We start from the raw sequence: 15,618 nt of genomic DNA, 5'->3' as shown, positions 1-15,618 counted from the left end.
AGTTATTATGGTCAGTTACGGACTTTATAACGCTTGGATTCGGTAATTTATATAATGTTAAGATTTAAATAAATAAGTACCTGACAATGTTGTTCCTACTAAACTAAAATAGGTAATCCCAAAAATCTGACTCACGATTTCTTTACCCATCGCCTAAAATAAATTTTAGAAAGGTCAAGTTCTAAACTAAACCCAAGCTTGACATGATATCCGATCGAAAAATTTACTCGTGTACCCAGAGGGCCTCCGCGAACCATGTTCGACGTGTTGCCTATCTGTCGCCTGTCGCACTCGTAAATTCGTACGTAACTGTCACATCCGGTAACACGTCGAACGTGGTTCGCGGTAGGCCCCTCTGGTTTAGCTCATACAAAATCTGATGCATGACGGGCATTTCTGTTTCCGTTTGTCACTTCATCCCCGACTACATCACTTACATTCGTATAGTTTTAGTAAAACCCTATTTACTGTATTAACACGTATTTATGCTGTATGCGTACACACGCAACACCTTTTGGCCGATTTTATTAGACATGCTGCATCTTACTTTGTCTAACATTAATCTAGGAGCATATAGACTTAATTAGGGCTTAAATAATATCCTTGGGGATTACTATAAAACCTATTTCCCAGCCCTAAAAAACTTCACTTGAACATTGTAATTTTGTTTCAGAGCAAAACACTTGCCGGTGATAGTTCAGTGATGTTCTCGCCGCCGTCCATCGTCAAGAACTCGCTCGCCGAAGAATCCACCAGCCTGCACAGCCTGATGAGCGCCGAAAACACCCCCGAAACACTCAAATACGAGGAGCTTGATATTGAAACGGTCGAAAAAACAAAGGTACAACACAGGTCCTATGTCCCTACTAATCCCTTACCCGACGACCTAGACCCTAACATGTACTACTACGTAACTCCTGAACATAGCAACCCTACCGTCTTTAGAAATATAACTAATATAGAATCCCCTAGAACCTTCGCGAGGTTAAACGCAGATAGGTTAAGAACCATCACGTCGGGAAATGATTTATCATGTGAAAATAATTCGAATCTGATAGCTCCCAAAGAGATACTGGCTAATGCTCTAGCGGACCATATTTATAAAGTGACCAATCAGAAACCATCGACGTCGAGGATAGACGAAATTTTAACCAATAAAATAATGAGTAGGAGCGCCGATTATACGCAAAAAGAAAATCAATGGTGGCAAATGGAAAACAAAGATTCGGGTCAAACCGATGAAATGTTTTCTAGTGATTATTATGTGTTCTCCGACATGTGAATTCGCGTTAAGATTTTTATTAATTCCAATAAATGGATTTACTTTTTAAATGGATTTATATTTAAGGTATGCACGTATTAATTATTTTTATGGACTGCGTAGCTAACGTAATTCAAAAGTTTAAATTATGTCGATTTTAAGTACGTTTTAGGGTTTTATTAGATGTAAGAGCACCAAACAACGTTTAACGAGATTAGAACGTAGGAACCAAAGATGAAAACTTCATCAGATGAATCGTTGTGAATTAATATATTGGTAAAACTTTAGTTGTAAAAATTAATTATAAAATAATGTAATATTAACGAAAAAATATACCTCAAGTTTACCATGCACCAAATTATTTTAGTGTTATTTCGGTTAAGAATTTCAAGTATTAAGATAGGTATGCTTTGTTTTTGTATAAAATGGAATTTCGGGACTCCAAAAATAAATGGGCTGTTATCGCAGTATTCAAAATACTTAATTAAAAACATTAGCTATAAAGATCAATTAAAAAAAAATCAAAAAATTCAAGAACTCGCGAGTTAAAAACGATATAAATACTAACATATCCCTTTAGGCGTCCCCATCCTGTCCTGTATTTATTTATTTAGAATTTGTTAATAGCATTTTGCTTTGTAATTTTGCGTATAAATTGATTAACGTTTTTCTATTAATTTATCTAATATTTCGACTAAAATCGTCTCACTGACGCGTTGGTTGTGGAATTGTGTAAACTATTTATTCTGTCATCTTTGTTAAAACCTTAACAATTTTAAATATAAATCGGCAGCTATACTTAAAGAGTACTTTATTTGAAATAAACAAATGACATTACCCCATATACCCGCTCCTCGCCCACACCTCACCTCACCACAATATTGACAGACCAGTGTTGTTTTTTTTTATTTATAAAAAACTTATTTATCTTGTTAAATTGTTTTTTTTTTTGTTACTATTTATATTCTTTAAAATGTTTTAATTTATTTTATAGTCGTAGTGCCTCTGTATTATGGCAACCTTTTGTATTAATTTGCGTATTTTTTTCTTGGTAGTTTAATGTCACTGTCAATATTGTATTATTGTATTTCCACTCCCAAAGAGATCCAATGTCATTTTTTATTTCAATAAATGTATTTTGGAAGATTGATCTGTTGATTTATTTTTGAAATACCTCTCACTACCTGGGAAACAAAAGGTTCTTTAATAAAATAAAATTATAACCGAAGACCGACCGAATTTATATAAATCGAAGTAATCTCATAAGAGCACCGTAAACAGTTTTGTGCGGATATCTAAAAAATATTTCAGAAGAGGTAAATTCTATAATTATTTGAGTAATGTGACTTATTAAATGGAACCTTTTATTTCGAGGTAACACCCAGCTGCAAAAGTGCATTGCCACTTAATGAATGGAGTTCTCTGTATATGAGCAATTTAGTAGCCGTTATTATTATTTCGTAGTTTCCATCAGTATTGCGAATACCTAACAACAAATACACATTAAAGAAAACAGGAGAAAAAATGCCTTTTCACTTCTTGCGAAACTAAGTTTTGAAGCATTTTTATATTATTTGGAATAAATAAAGAAAAACTAAGATGCAAGAAGTAATGAATATTGTGGTCTCAAATGTCCGCATCAAAAGTAACTGATCAGACCAGGCGTCAAAAATATCAACCATTCTCGCATAACTAACAAAAATCATCTATATATAGAAATCAATAGGAAGACAGATACTTCTGAATGCGAACTGTAGTTACATATCTCTATTTGGAAGAGCATTCGAGGATGGCAGTATTGGCAGATACTTTTGGCGAGTTGTTTCATCCGATACTATTGATTCTGAATGTACCACACATTATATTGGCAAAATAGGTAACAATCACTCAAAAACTGGGTACGTATATCCCGAACCTTTGTGTGTGACCTTTCATTTGTACCATAATTATCCGCAAGAATGGGCTTGGCCGGTCCAAGTATTTAGCAGATGGCGCCATCATAGCTTGCCCTGTCAATCCCTAGAATTATGAAAAAAAAATTTTTATGCCCTGGATGCCAGCCCTTTAAGCCAAATCTCATAAAAAAGGGGCAAGCTATGATGGCGACATCTAAGCAAACCTTTGACAGTTGGCAAACCCATTGGATTAGATATTCAGGTGTATTCCCATTTCTCCCCGCTCGTGACCGCCGCCATGAGGCGAAACGATTTAGATATATGAAGCGCCTATTCCCACCTGTACCCAGCGGATGTGGATAAATGGGAATGTACCGATAATTCATAATTTATTGCATAATAATCATGTGGTACAAGACAGATATTACATTAGGGTAAGTTCACACATGGACCCTGTTAGGGCACAGCAAATGTTTCTTAAAACTAAACTATAACTAGGAGGTGCAGTGCAGGCACATGTGTAGGTACATAATTGAAAATAAACGCATTTTGATACTTATGTTCAAGGCATAAGATTAAAAGCTAATATTTATTATTTTATACTTATGTATTGTATATATGTATTCGAGGGGCATTCGAGTTAACACAAACAATGTCGATATGAAGGCAGAGATTGCATAGAGGTGGTATTATAGGTCCGCCGCATGTCCGGGGAGCCGGTGCTGAAGAAGTCCGCAGTGCGCTCCATCAAGTTCGAGAAGGAGGCCGATGTTAAGGAGGAGCCCGTTGAGTTCATACTGGTTAGTATCGATCAAGTACGTGTAGAATTGTAGATCAATATCAAAGAGAATCAAAGAGAATTGTAGATCAATATCAATGGGGAATGCTCGGAAGAACTTTTTGATTTGGTGCCATCGTCTCGATTTTATCACCGCACCTCCCGCCAAAGGAGCAAAGTTCATCCCCACTTCTTAGATACATGGCACACCAAGAATAAGCGGGCATCTCGCTCGTTTCTTCCCAGAACGTGCAGAATGTGGAATGACTTGCCTTCTGAGGTATTTCCTTTGCGCTACGACATGGGATTCTTTAAGAAGCGGGTATTTAGGGTTTTCAAGGGTCGGCAACGCTTAAGTGGCTCCTGTGATGTTGCTTATGTCCATGGGCGACGATGACCGCTTCCCATCAGGCGGCTCGTCTGCTCGTTTGCTGACTATTACATAAAAAAAAAAAGAATAGGATAGTATGGAGGGGTCCTGTCATAGTAAATTTTGTAGTCACAGTAAATTTACTGCCATCTATCGACACACGATTAAAACTCAAAATTAAAATGTATAAAACTATCAAAAAAATCGATATATATGGATAAATGATGTTATTATTTTTATATCATTTTGACCCAGCATGTTCTTTAACTGATACCTATGTGCTAAAATTGTTAAATATCAAACGGTGTCGTCAACGCCATCTAGCCGAGCATAGGCCAAAGGTGTGTGCGCCATCTATCCGAGAATTACTTTTTCTTGATTTCCGAGGAACGTTTTTTCAACAAACAAACAAACAATAATTTACTTGCAAAAAAAGGGTAACGTTTACTGGTCTTTATGTAAGTAAACAGTAGGTTGTTTCACCTTTTCGGCTGTATACAACAGCATGCAAATCCATGAAGGCATAATTACATTTAAAAACTTAATGAAAATTTCCTTAGACCTTCATCTTTCATCTTATACGGATACTATTACATATGTCTTTATCAATATCAAGGAGAAAAAATCTCAAAGTCTACCAACCACCGCAAGCTCTATGATGTGTGCTACACCAGGGGTCGGCAAACTTTTGAGAAGAGCCAACTGCAGTAGAAATCACCAGTTAAGGGCTCATTGAGACGGTGCAAGAACTCTCATGCGAGTTTCATAAAGTTTCATTACATTGCGTTATTTCATCGGTCGGCCGAATTGTTGTAACCCCAATGGTCCGCAATCTATACTCGGTCAACCAGATCATGACATTCATGACAGTAGAAAAAGGCGGCAAATTTGAAAAATGTAGGCGCGAAGGGATATCGTCCCATAGAAAATTTGAATTTCGCGCCTTTTTTTACTGACAAGATTTGGTTGACCAGCTATAACTAAAATCGCATGCGAGTTCGCGCGCCGTTTAAATGAGCCCTAAAAAGCTTAAAGAGAGAGAGAGAGAGTGGTGTAAAAACTCTCAAGGGTTAATTTTATGGGTGACGTAAAGAGCGGCACGCCGACCCCTGTGCTACAAGATTCCAACTTTAGATAAATACTTGTAGATGGATAAAAAAGTCATTAATTAGGGTTCCGTACCCAAAGGGTAAAAACGGGACCCTATTACTAAGACTCCGCTGTCCGTCCGTCCGTCCGTCCGTCTGTCACCAGGCTGTATCTCACGAACCGTGATAGCTAGACAGTTGAAATTTTCACAGATGATGTATTTCTGATGCCGCTATAACCACAAATACTAAAAACAGAATAAAATAAAGATTTCAGTGGGGCTCCCATACAACAAACGTGATTTTTGACCGAAGTTAAGCAACGTCGGGCGGGGTCAGTACTTGGATGGGTGACCGTTTTTTTGCTTGTTTTGCTCTATTTTTTGTTGATGGTGCGGAACCCTCCGTGCGCGAGTCCGACTCGCACTTGGCCGGTTTTTCAATGTCAATATGGATTTTGTCAATATCCATAAAGTACCTATGGCGTATAAATAACCAAATGATTTCATACTTGTCAATCATGGACGCGCAGGACAGCCTAAGCGTAGCGTATGTTTACGCCTATAGCGGTATACATATTGCGTAGACGTAATGATTAGATACTAATAGTAAATATCAATCAAGTAAAAAGGCCGAGGAAATACGAGTATATAAGTTAGTCACAAGTTTAGATATGTATGTGAGAAATTCTGATACACATGTCTATGTGCAGAATGTTACTAATAATAAATAAATAAAATAAATAAATATTATAGAACATTCTTACACAGATTGACTAAGTCCCACAGTGAGCTCAAGAAGGCTTGTGTTGTGGGTACTCAGACAACGATATATATAATATACAAATACATAAATACATAGAAAACACCGAAGACTCAGAAACAAATATCTGTGCTCATCACACAAATAAATGCCCTTACTGGGATTCGAACCCAGGACCGCGGCTTCACAGGCAGGGTCACTACCCACTAGGCCAGACCAGTCGAATAATACATGTAATAGAAGATTTTTGTATTAGGAAGGCTGGCCTTTTCTCACAAGATTCAGTTTAGATTGTTAGACCAAACCTGAAAAACCGAACGGGCACTGTTCATCTCGGAGTAGATGGGAGGTGTAATAGCGGTTATTTCACGAGTTTTCATGATTTATCAAACATATTGTGTCCATAATAGAGTGTTATTTTCCAGAACGACGGGTGGAAGACATACGCTTGCGGCAAAACGCACGACCAACTGGAACTGACCAAGCTAGCCCACCTGTACCTCAAGAAAACTGCCCTCAAGCCGAGATCCCTTAACTTTTGATAACACTTTATGATAACAGAATCGTCACAAATATTTTTTTTACATCGAGTTTTTTCCGTGTTGATATCGTTTTATAAATGGTTAATAGAATGCATGTGCATGTAAACTGGTAAAAGTTTTACAATCCACTTTCATCCAGCTTGCTAATTAGGTACCACTACAGATGTAGTGCATAATTATTTTCCATCGTATTTTCACGGAAACTCACGAACGTGTCTTGCTATTTCAGTCAGTCACGGTACAAAAAGTACTGAGGTTGACTGAAGTAGCATGACAAATACGAACGATTCCGAGAAAATACGATGGAAAACAATTATGCACTACATCAGCAGTTACATACAATATACATTGTGCTTGTGATAAGTTGTCAATAATTTTTGTATGATTCTGCACTTATTAAAGTGGTAACAGACTATCGCACCGCACCGCGACCTTGGAGCGTCGCAGTCATAAGTGAGAGCGAGAAACAGATATCTCTCGCTCTCACTTATGAGTGCGACGCTCCAAGGTCGCGGTGCGGTGCGATAGTCTGTTAGCACACTTATGTCAAAGGTTGAAATCGAAGTTATATACCATTCTGTAGTTATGTATTATGGATTAATAGTCAAGAGTTCTTCCATTTCCACAAAACTTATATTCAGGCTTACCATCTTTAATAGCTCCTATCATGTGAATACATTTGAGTATAGTTATTTTCTAGTATTTATATAATTTTAAGGTTCCTTTTTTTAAATATTTGTGTGTGAACACGTCATTACGCTTGTAGATTATCGTGTTAGTTAAGTATTTCTATTACATACTATTATGATAACAATATCTTGATTTAACTTGGATTAATATTGCAATTCTTTACAATTATTCAGACATTTAATGTTTAACTTGCGTGTTTGTGAACGACGGTTGAAGAGATAGATTATTTTACTAAATATAGTAAATATCAGTCTTGTACCTTTTCCGTATATATTTAGGTGTCAATGACACCAAAGTGCACATGTCTGGATTCCGTGCTTTAGTTTACTCTTGTACAATTTTGAAGTCTGTTAGTTTTCGTATAAGTAAGTTAAAATTTCGGTCTAAGTTTTTGTGGTGTCATCTTTAATTTAAGTAATCTTGTGTATCTAACTTAAGCTAAATGTACCGTGATTTAAGTGAAGCAATATTTATGGTCGATTTTATTACGTTAATTATAAAAAGTTACTTTATTTTATGTTTTTCTTTGTAATGTCTATTATTTTAGTTTCGATTTTGTTTAGTAGCAGAATATAGGTATAATTCTTCAAAGAACATAATGTTATTTGTCTTTTTTTGGAATTTAAAATTTACAGCGAAGGAAAGCTATTTTATTTTATTTTTTATTCATTGACAACTGGAGATATTGTTGAATCGAAAATTTCCTTTTCAAATAAAAAATATGATCTACATAACTACATAAGTAATAAACACTTTATTAACACTTTAATATACGAAACAAGGATAGGTTACAACAGATATATAATTTGATGTTACTAAGTTATTTATAAACTTTCCGTTTGTAAAATCTTGGGTATTTAACGATTTTAGTAATTACATGTATTTTGTTCGTAATTAATTCTATTAAAATACAACTACATACACCACTGTTATCAAAATGTGTAAACGTGAAATCACGCAATGAAATACGTATGTACAATATTCGTAGTATTTATTTTCCTTGTGATATAATGATAATAAAGTTATGATTGAATGTGCATTCGGAAAGTTATGAAAAATACATATGTATTCTCAAATAAATACTCCAGTAGCCTTGCCACGACTGCCTTAGCAGTGTCAAATTGGCATATGCGAGTACGAGCGAGATGCATAGAAAATAAGTAGTGTGTGCTAGCGAATATGTCAGAGATCATACATTACTTTATTTTACATTTGAATTGTACGAGTACTATAATAGAGTTATTTTAAAAAGAGCTGATGTAAAAAAATAAATATTTTGTCATGTGAAAATAGGTACTTACTATCAAAGAGCACCAGGGGTTCTAGCCAAGATAAGATATCAGGATGACAGCTAATACGAAAAGTGACGTGACTATTTCCAATATTTCCACACATTATCTACTTTGGCGTTTTCCATCAAAGATTTTCATCTTGGCAGGCCCCCAGGAAGCAAAACACTACTATGCATGATTTTTTTCTAATCTTTACATATTCAACACCAAACATACGATTTCATTATTAGTGTTTTAGGCCAGTTAATGCATTTTTTTAAAATAATGATTCTATGCAGCCAGCTTTACCTCATTATATCATTAAAGTCATTAATATTAACATGCACGGTCTCTAAAATCGTTTTACCTTTGATTTATACCTAGGCAACTTAAAGATCGGTTTTCCTAGGATAGCGGTGCCGTCACACGACATCCATATTTAGCCGTATTATTTAGTATGGAGACGGCCGCTATATGACGGCACCGCTATCCTAGGAAAACCGATCTACAGCCTATTCTGGCGGTCTAGCATGAGTTGCGTTCTCGCGCAAGATGACTGTATGGAGTCGCGCGCGAGAACGCAACTCATGCTAGACCGCCTGAGCGCCGCAAGCATAGTAAGAAACTGTTCTACAATTAAAATTTCAATATATTATTAAAGTTAAACTAAAGATCGGTTTTCCTAGGATAGCGGTACCGTCATATAGCGGCCGTCTCCATACTAAATAATACGGCTAAATATGGATGTCGTAGTATTTGTATGGAGACGGCCGCTATATGACGGCACCGCTATCGGAGGAAACCAAAGCTTTAGGTGGCCAGATTTTTCTGGTAAAGGCAAAAGGGAGGAGTGGTTTTTAAAAACTGGCTATTTAATTTTTGCATATCTGCGAACGAAAAACTTATTTCTAAAGTGTTTTTAGTACCTACCTACAGTTCATGTTTTTAAGAAAGAGCAGTTTTCAAAAATCATTCCTCACATGGTTCACCTATCCGCCGCGTGCCGGTGTTTTATTTGGATGACTTTATTTTATAATTTTAATTATGTTTTATTCTTTGACACTCCACGTGTGAAGGTTTCTATTGTACATAATATAGTTTAGAAAGGTTTGTAAGAAATAAAGGGTTCAAGAACAGAAGTCCAATGTTTTTTTGACCAAATACAATAATTACTTACTCCAAATAGTTCAAATTATTCTCCATACCTACATATATTAATATAATTATCTTGGGACAACATCACAACAACCCTAGGGACGCAGATATTTGGTTTAGTTTACAAAATGCACGCTAGATGTCGCTGCACCGTGAAGTAAAATTCTTGAATCGCGCTGTCGAGATTTTTCTCGGCATAATAACGCCAGACACGAACAGATTTTGTTTAGTTTACAAATTTCACGCTAGATGTCGCTGTACCGGGAATTAAAATTCCTGAATCGCGCTATCGAGATTTTTCTCGGCATAATGAGTAATAACGACCCCAGACACGAACAGGTTTTTTTAGTTTACAAATTTCACGCTAGATGTCGCTGTAACGTGTCAGTAAAATTCATGAATCGCGCTATAGAGATTTTTCTCGACATAATGACCCCAGACACGAACAGATTTTGTTTAGTATAGAAGTTTCACGCTAGATGTCGCTGTAACGTATCAGTAAAATTCCTGAATCGCGCTAAAGAGATTTTTCTCGGGATAATGACCATTTACATCTACAGATTTTGTAAGGGAATGAAGAAGACGAGATAATTTTTCAGTTCGTCAACTTTCCTGCTTTGTCTTGTCCTTACCAATTGTTTGAGCTTTTGCCATTAAAAAAATGTTGGTACGACTACTAAGAGTAGGTACGAAGTTCAAAATAGTGTTTTTATCTATTATCTACCCATTATAGGTTTTATTATAATTATATGTGTATATATTCTATGCCTGTACCAACTCTAGGCTTCAATAAATACGTACTCGGAAGGGCCTGACCCCGTTCGACGTTCACATCCGGCACACATACCTACCCTTCGCCGGAAATTAAACACAAATGTCGGGTATACCTAGTGGTGGATCGAATAAACAACACCCATCAGAATTGTTTGTATAAATTAAGGCCTAATATACACTTGTAACTTTTACTTACATATTAAGTAGGGACATAGCTATTTGTTAGAATGAGATAATGATATTCATCTCTTATTCTGTAGTATAGCTGTGTCCCTACTTACGTAAGTAAAACTTATTTAGGTTCAATTGTATTTTGGGCCTAAGTGTACTGTACCTACCTAACGTATATCGGTTAATCCTAATTGAACTGACTTCGTAATGGACTTCATGTTCTAAGTTGGTTAGCGATATACCCAATTTAAGATGCTTATTAAATTATCAATTTAATTCTGGATATTATTTAGGTAATGCAATGTGTTCAAAACATTAGTGTTGTTGGCAACCTTACAGGTAGGCTTTCATAGCCAGCCATGGCAAAAAGCTGGGACAACGCTAGGAAGATGATGAAAATTCTGGTTATTGTTATTCATCCGATTTCCATTATTATTAAACAAAAGTCTTATGATTAACGAATTCTCATGAATATGAAAAAGACAAATGGGAAGGAAAACGGCAAATTTCTGCAATTAAAACGGGAATTATTCCTTATCACGAAAATTCGTTGGTATACCTATAAGAATAACAGAAGGGGAAGAAACCCAATGTTCCAATGTTCTATTTTAGAATATTTAAATTATTGCTGTATGATATACTAATAATATCTTAGGGCTCATTTAGACGGTGCGGTGCGAGAACTCGCATGCGAGTTTCATTACATTGCGTCATTAGATCGGTCGGCTGAATTGTTGTAACCTCAATGGTCCGCAATGTAACTAAAATCGTATACAAGTTCGCGCGCCGTCTAAATGAGCCCTTAAAAATGACTCCACGGCCGATTCGGCCACGGCGACTGCTTACAACTAACCTACGTTGTTGTCTCTGGTACATGCTCGCAAGTGGCTGACGTAGCCTATCTTGTTACAAAAAGTTCGCGAACATTGCGGGCATGTGAGCACACCATTTGTGTCAATGTGATTAGTGTCAATAATATCTTACTGTTATTATGTACAACTACTTACTGTAGTGTTTCATAACCATGGGTAATGGGTATTTTGGATGCCGAAGAAAGAAGCGCGTCTGTCCCAGTAAAAAAGTAGTCTATTCAGAATAAGATGCGAAGTCTAGAATATATCCAGCCCTATTGTAAAAAGGGACACGCCTGCTGAAATATTGCTTGACCATTTTATAAAGCAACTTTCGTTGCCTAAACTAAACACGGTACTCGACTGAAAAGCTCTCCATTATATCACGGTTGTATAAAATACTATTAAAGTAGCATTTTTTTGTGCTACTAGACCTCTTGTATAAACAAAACATAATAGAGTAGTTTTTGTCATATTTATTTAATAAGTACCGTAAAAGTACTTAACAATTCCAATTATTTAAATGCACACTAAAGTATCATCAATTCATCACAGATATTTATATAACATTAGAGAATTTTGCCGGAAATGTACGAATTGTCCTCAAATTATTTGGTATAAGATGAAGTTCTGCACTATAATAGGACGCTGGCAATTTAAAAACGATAGTTGAAGATGGCGCGGCCACCGTAGTCTGACGGCCTGCCCTCGCGGTGGCTGTAGTAGCCTCCGGCGGTCAGATCCGAGTTCTTGAAAGGCTCCCATCTACCACCGGCATCCAAATCCACCTGGAGTCAATAAAATCTAGTGGTCCGCGAGCCAGGCGCAAATTTCGTCAGTCATCGCCTCCCGGGTGAAAACTCGTATACTGGTTAACGGCGATATATGATGAACCCTCGTGGACGTCAGCTGCCGCTACGTTGGTGGGTTGAGGAATGGCAGCCACCGAAACACGTAAAAAAAAAATTTTTTTTCAGTCATCGCCTCCCGTTTGATACTTAGTCAGATGAAAGTTTAGGTGCTATTGTTAATAAAAACAATCGTCAGCCGGTTGTATCGCGGTGGAATCACCGTCAGCTGTACACATGAACATGTAAAAAAAAAATTTTTTTTCAGTCATCGCCTCCCGCTTGATACTTTGTCAGATGATAGTTTAGGTGCTATTGTTAATAAAAAAACTCGTCAGCCGGTTGTATCGCGGTGGAATCACCGTCAGCTGGTCACATGAACATGTAAAAAAAATTTTTTTTTTCAGTCATCGCCTCCCGCTTGATATTTTGTCAGATGATAGTTTAGGTGCTATTGTTAATAAAACAAATCGTCAGCCGGTTGTATCGCGGTGGAATCACCGTCAGCTGGTCACATGTAAAAAAAAAATTTTTTTTCAGTCATCGCCTCCCGCTTGATACTTTGTCAGATGATAGTTTAGGTGATATTGTTAATAAAAAAAATCGTCAGCCGGTTGTATCGCGGTGGAATCACCGTCAGCTGGTCACATGAATTTATAAAGCAAATAAATAAATACAATCTAAAATTTAAAATAATTGGTTTCAGTCATCGCCTCCCGTTTGATACTTTGCCAGATGATAGTTTAGGTGCTATTATTAATAAAAAGAATCGTCAGCCGGTTGTATCGCGGTGGAATCACCGTCAGCTGGTCACATGAACATGTAAAAAAAAAATTTTTTTTCAGTCATCGCCACCCGCTTGATACTTTGTCAGATGATAGTTTAGGTGCTATTGTTAATAAAACAAATCGTCAGCCGGTTGTATCGCGGTGGAATCACCGTCAGCTGGTCACATGAACATGTAAAAAAAAAATATTTTTTCAGTCATCGCCTCCCGCTTGATACTTTGTCAGATGATAGTTTAGGTGCTATTATTAATAAAAAGAATCGTCAGCCGGTTGTATCGCGGTGGAATCACCGTCAGCTGGTCACATGAACATGTAAAAAAAAATTTTTTTTTCAGTCATCGCCTCCCGCTTGATACTTTGTCGGATGATAGTTTAGGTGCTATTGTTAATAAAAGAGATCGTCAGCCGGTTGTATCGCGGTGGAATCACCGTCAGCTGGTCACATGAACATGTAAAAAAATATATTTTTTCAGTCATCGCCTCCCGCTTGATACTTTGTCAGATTAACAATAGCACCTAAACTATCATCTGACAAAGTATCAAACGGGACGCGATGACTAAAACCAATTCCGTGCCTTCGCTTGAACCACTTACGAGATTGCCAGCGCTCGGCTGCTTTCTCTTCAGTACCATATAAGCCGGCAAGGCCCTTAGCGGTGGTTCAAGCGTCGGCAGGAACCTAAATATCCGTTTTTTACCCTTCGGGGGAAAAACGGTTCTATTTAGGTCTTCGTGCCTTCGCTTGAACCACTTATGAGACGTGTTTAAACCTCTGGCGGCGCTGGCCGGGGCGTACTGTGACTGTTAATATTTATGCAAAAATCACATAATGAGAATATGGGCCTGAAATTTATTCCGTATTGACATAATAAATAAAGGATTGATTGCGTCAACCTTTAAGTAGATTTTCATCATTTAGAATTATCGATATATGAGGTTATTCTTAGCACTGACTTGCCACAGAAGATAAATATTGCGACTATAAAAGTACTTGAATTTTTATATAAAACAACGGTTTGACTTATAGTTGATTGACCTTTCCTTAAATGATTATTAAAGTCATAATCTTATATGAACTTGCATGTACTATCTTACGCAAATAAATTCATTATGAATTATAAGTAGGTACGTGTAGGTTGTACACATTTTTGTGTAACCACTATCTGAAGTAGAAGTTCTGATGCTTGTAAAGTAAACCTCATCAAGTGAATTTTACATCATACCCATTCAGACTACCTCTGATGATACAACAACCCACTAGGTGATAAAAAGGTTTTTCTCAAAAATGGACAGCAAAGTCGACGTTGCCGGTTAAAAAATAGGTCGCGAAGTGCGTAGTTTATGGTCATCAAAAAAATTAAAAAGTTAAAAACATTGCAGTCTCGATTTCAGGACTGCAATGTTGCATACAAATTCCATTATTTAACGAGTACCAAACTTTTTAAAACTTTAAATGGCCATATCAAATGAAGGCATAGGTCCCTTAAACAGCCAGACGGATGATCAGCACTTATTATTATAAAGCCTGTAACAGACTATCGCACCGCACCGTGACCTTGGAGCGTCGCACTTATGGGTGCGACGCTCCAAGGTCGCGGTGCGGTGCGATAGTCTGTTACAGGCTTAATGTTGGTACCGCGACTATTTAGGTGTCTCAAATAGGTTGGCGTATTTTCAGCAGAAAAATACACATGGTTTTTTTTTTAAAGGCGGCAAGCAAATCTTTTTAATGGTTTTAATTTTTTATGTGAAAATTAGAACGTTGCTGTGTAAAATATTTCTATGTGTTGCACCAGTTTTGAGAAAAGCACTATATACGACTCGGCTGGAAGGCTACTTGCTGGCTTCGGATTCAATTAAACGGACTCCCAAGGTCGTCCGTTTAAAACGAATCCTCAGCCAGCAAGTAGCTACTTCCGATCCTCGACAATAATGTACTATTGTTGTATTATGTAATGATATTATTTCACAAAAAAAAATATTAATAAATAACTACTTGTCTATTGCTTAAACACAAATAATAGCACTGTCGGCTCATCCAAAAAACTATTTTAAATTTGTTACTAATAGGAAAAGCTTGGGTCCTCTCTGGTTTAACGTATTCTATCAATTTAATGTAAATGGTAAGATGTATCATTGGTCAGATGTAATGTAATATGTTTTTTAATGTGGACAAATACCCAAATATTGTCAATATTTAGACAATAATAGTTATTGACTTGGTGTATCTTTATATCTATGATACTGTGCGTTGACTTAAGGTACCTCTATAGGATGTAGTATCGGCTCAGTTGAAACTATTACTAGGTAGCTGAGAATTGTTACTAGTTAATAACGTATACATTAAATCGTGAAGTGTATTGTCTTCTTCACT

At 36.7% G+C, this 15,618-nt stretch overlaps 1 protein-coding gene across 1 annotated transcript in view; it reads left to right on the top strand.

The window, feature by feature from the left end:
- Positions 1 to 2,409, top strand: part of LOC134660139 (myb protein) — a 63,971-nt gene extending 61,562 nt beyond the window's left edge. The window contains exon 15 of the mRNA XM_063515855.1: positions 674 to 2,409. Coding sequence (XP_063371925.1) covers positions 674 to 1,282 — 609 coding nt within the window. The 3' untranslated portion in view covers positions 1,283 to 2,409. The remainder of the gene's footprint in view (positions 1 to 673) is intronic.
- The last annotated feature ends 13,209 nt before the right edge of the window (positions 2,410 to 15,618 follow it).

This window comes from Cydia amplana, chromosome 2, assembly GCF_948474715.1.
Source record: "Cydia amplana chromosome 2, ilCydAmpl1.1, whole genome shotgun sequence".
Lineage (NCBI taxonomy): Eukaryota > Metazoa > Arthropoda > Insecta > Lepidoptera > Tortricidae > Cydia > Cydia amplana.
The sequence above is the reverse complement of the archived record's forward strand: the minus strand, read 5'-3'. Positions and strand labels throughout refer to the sequence as shown.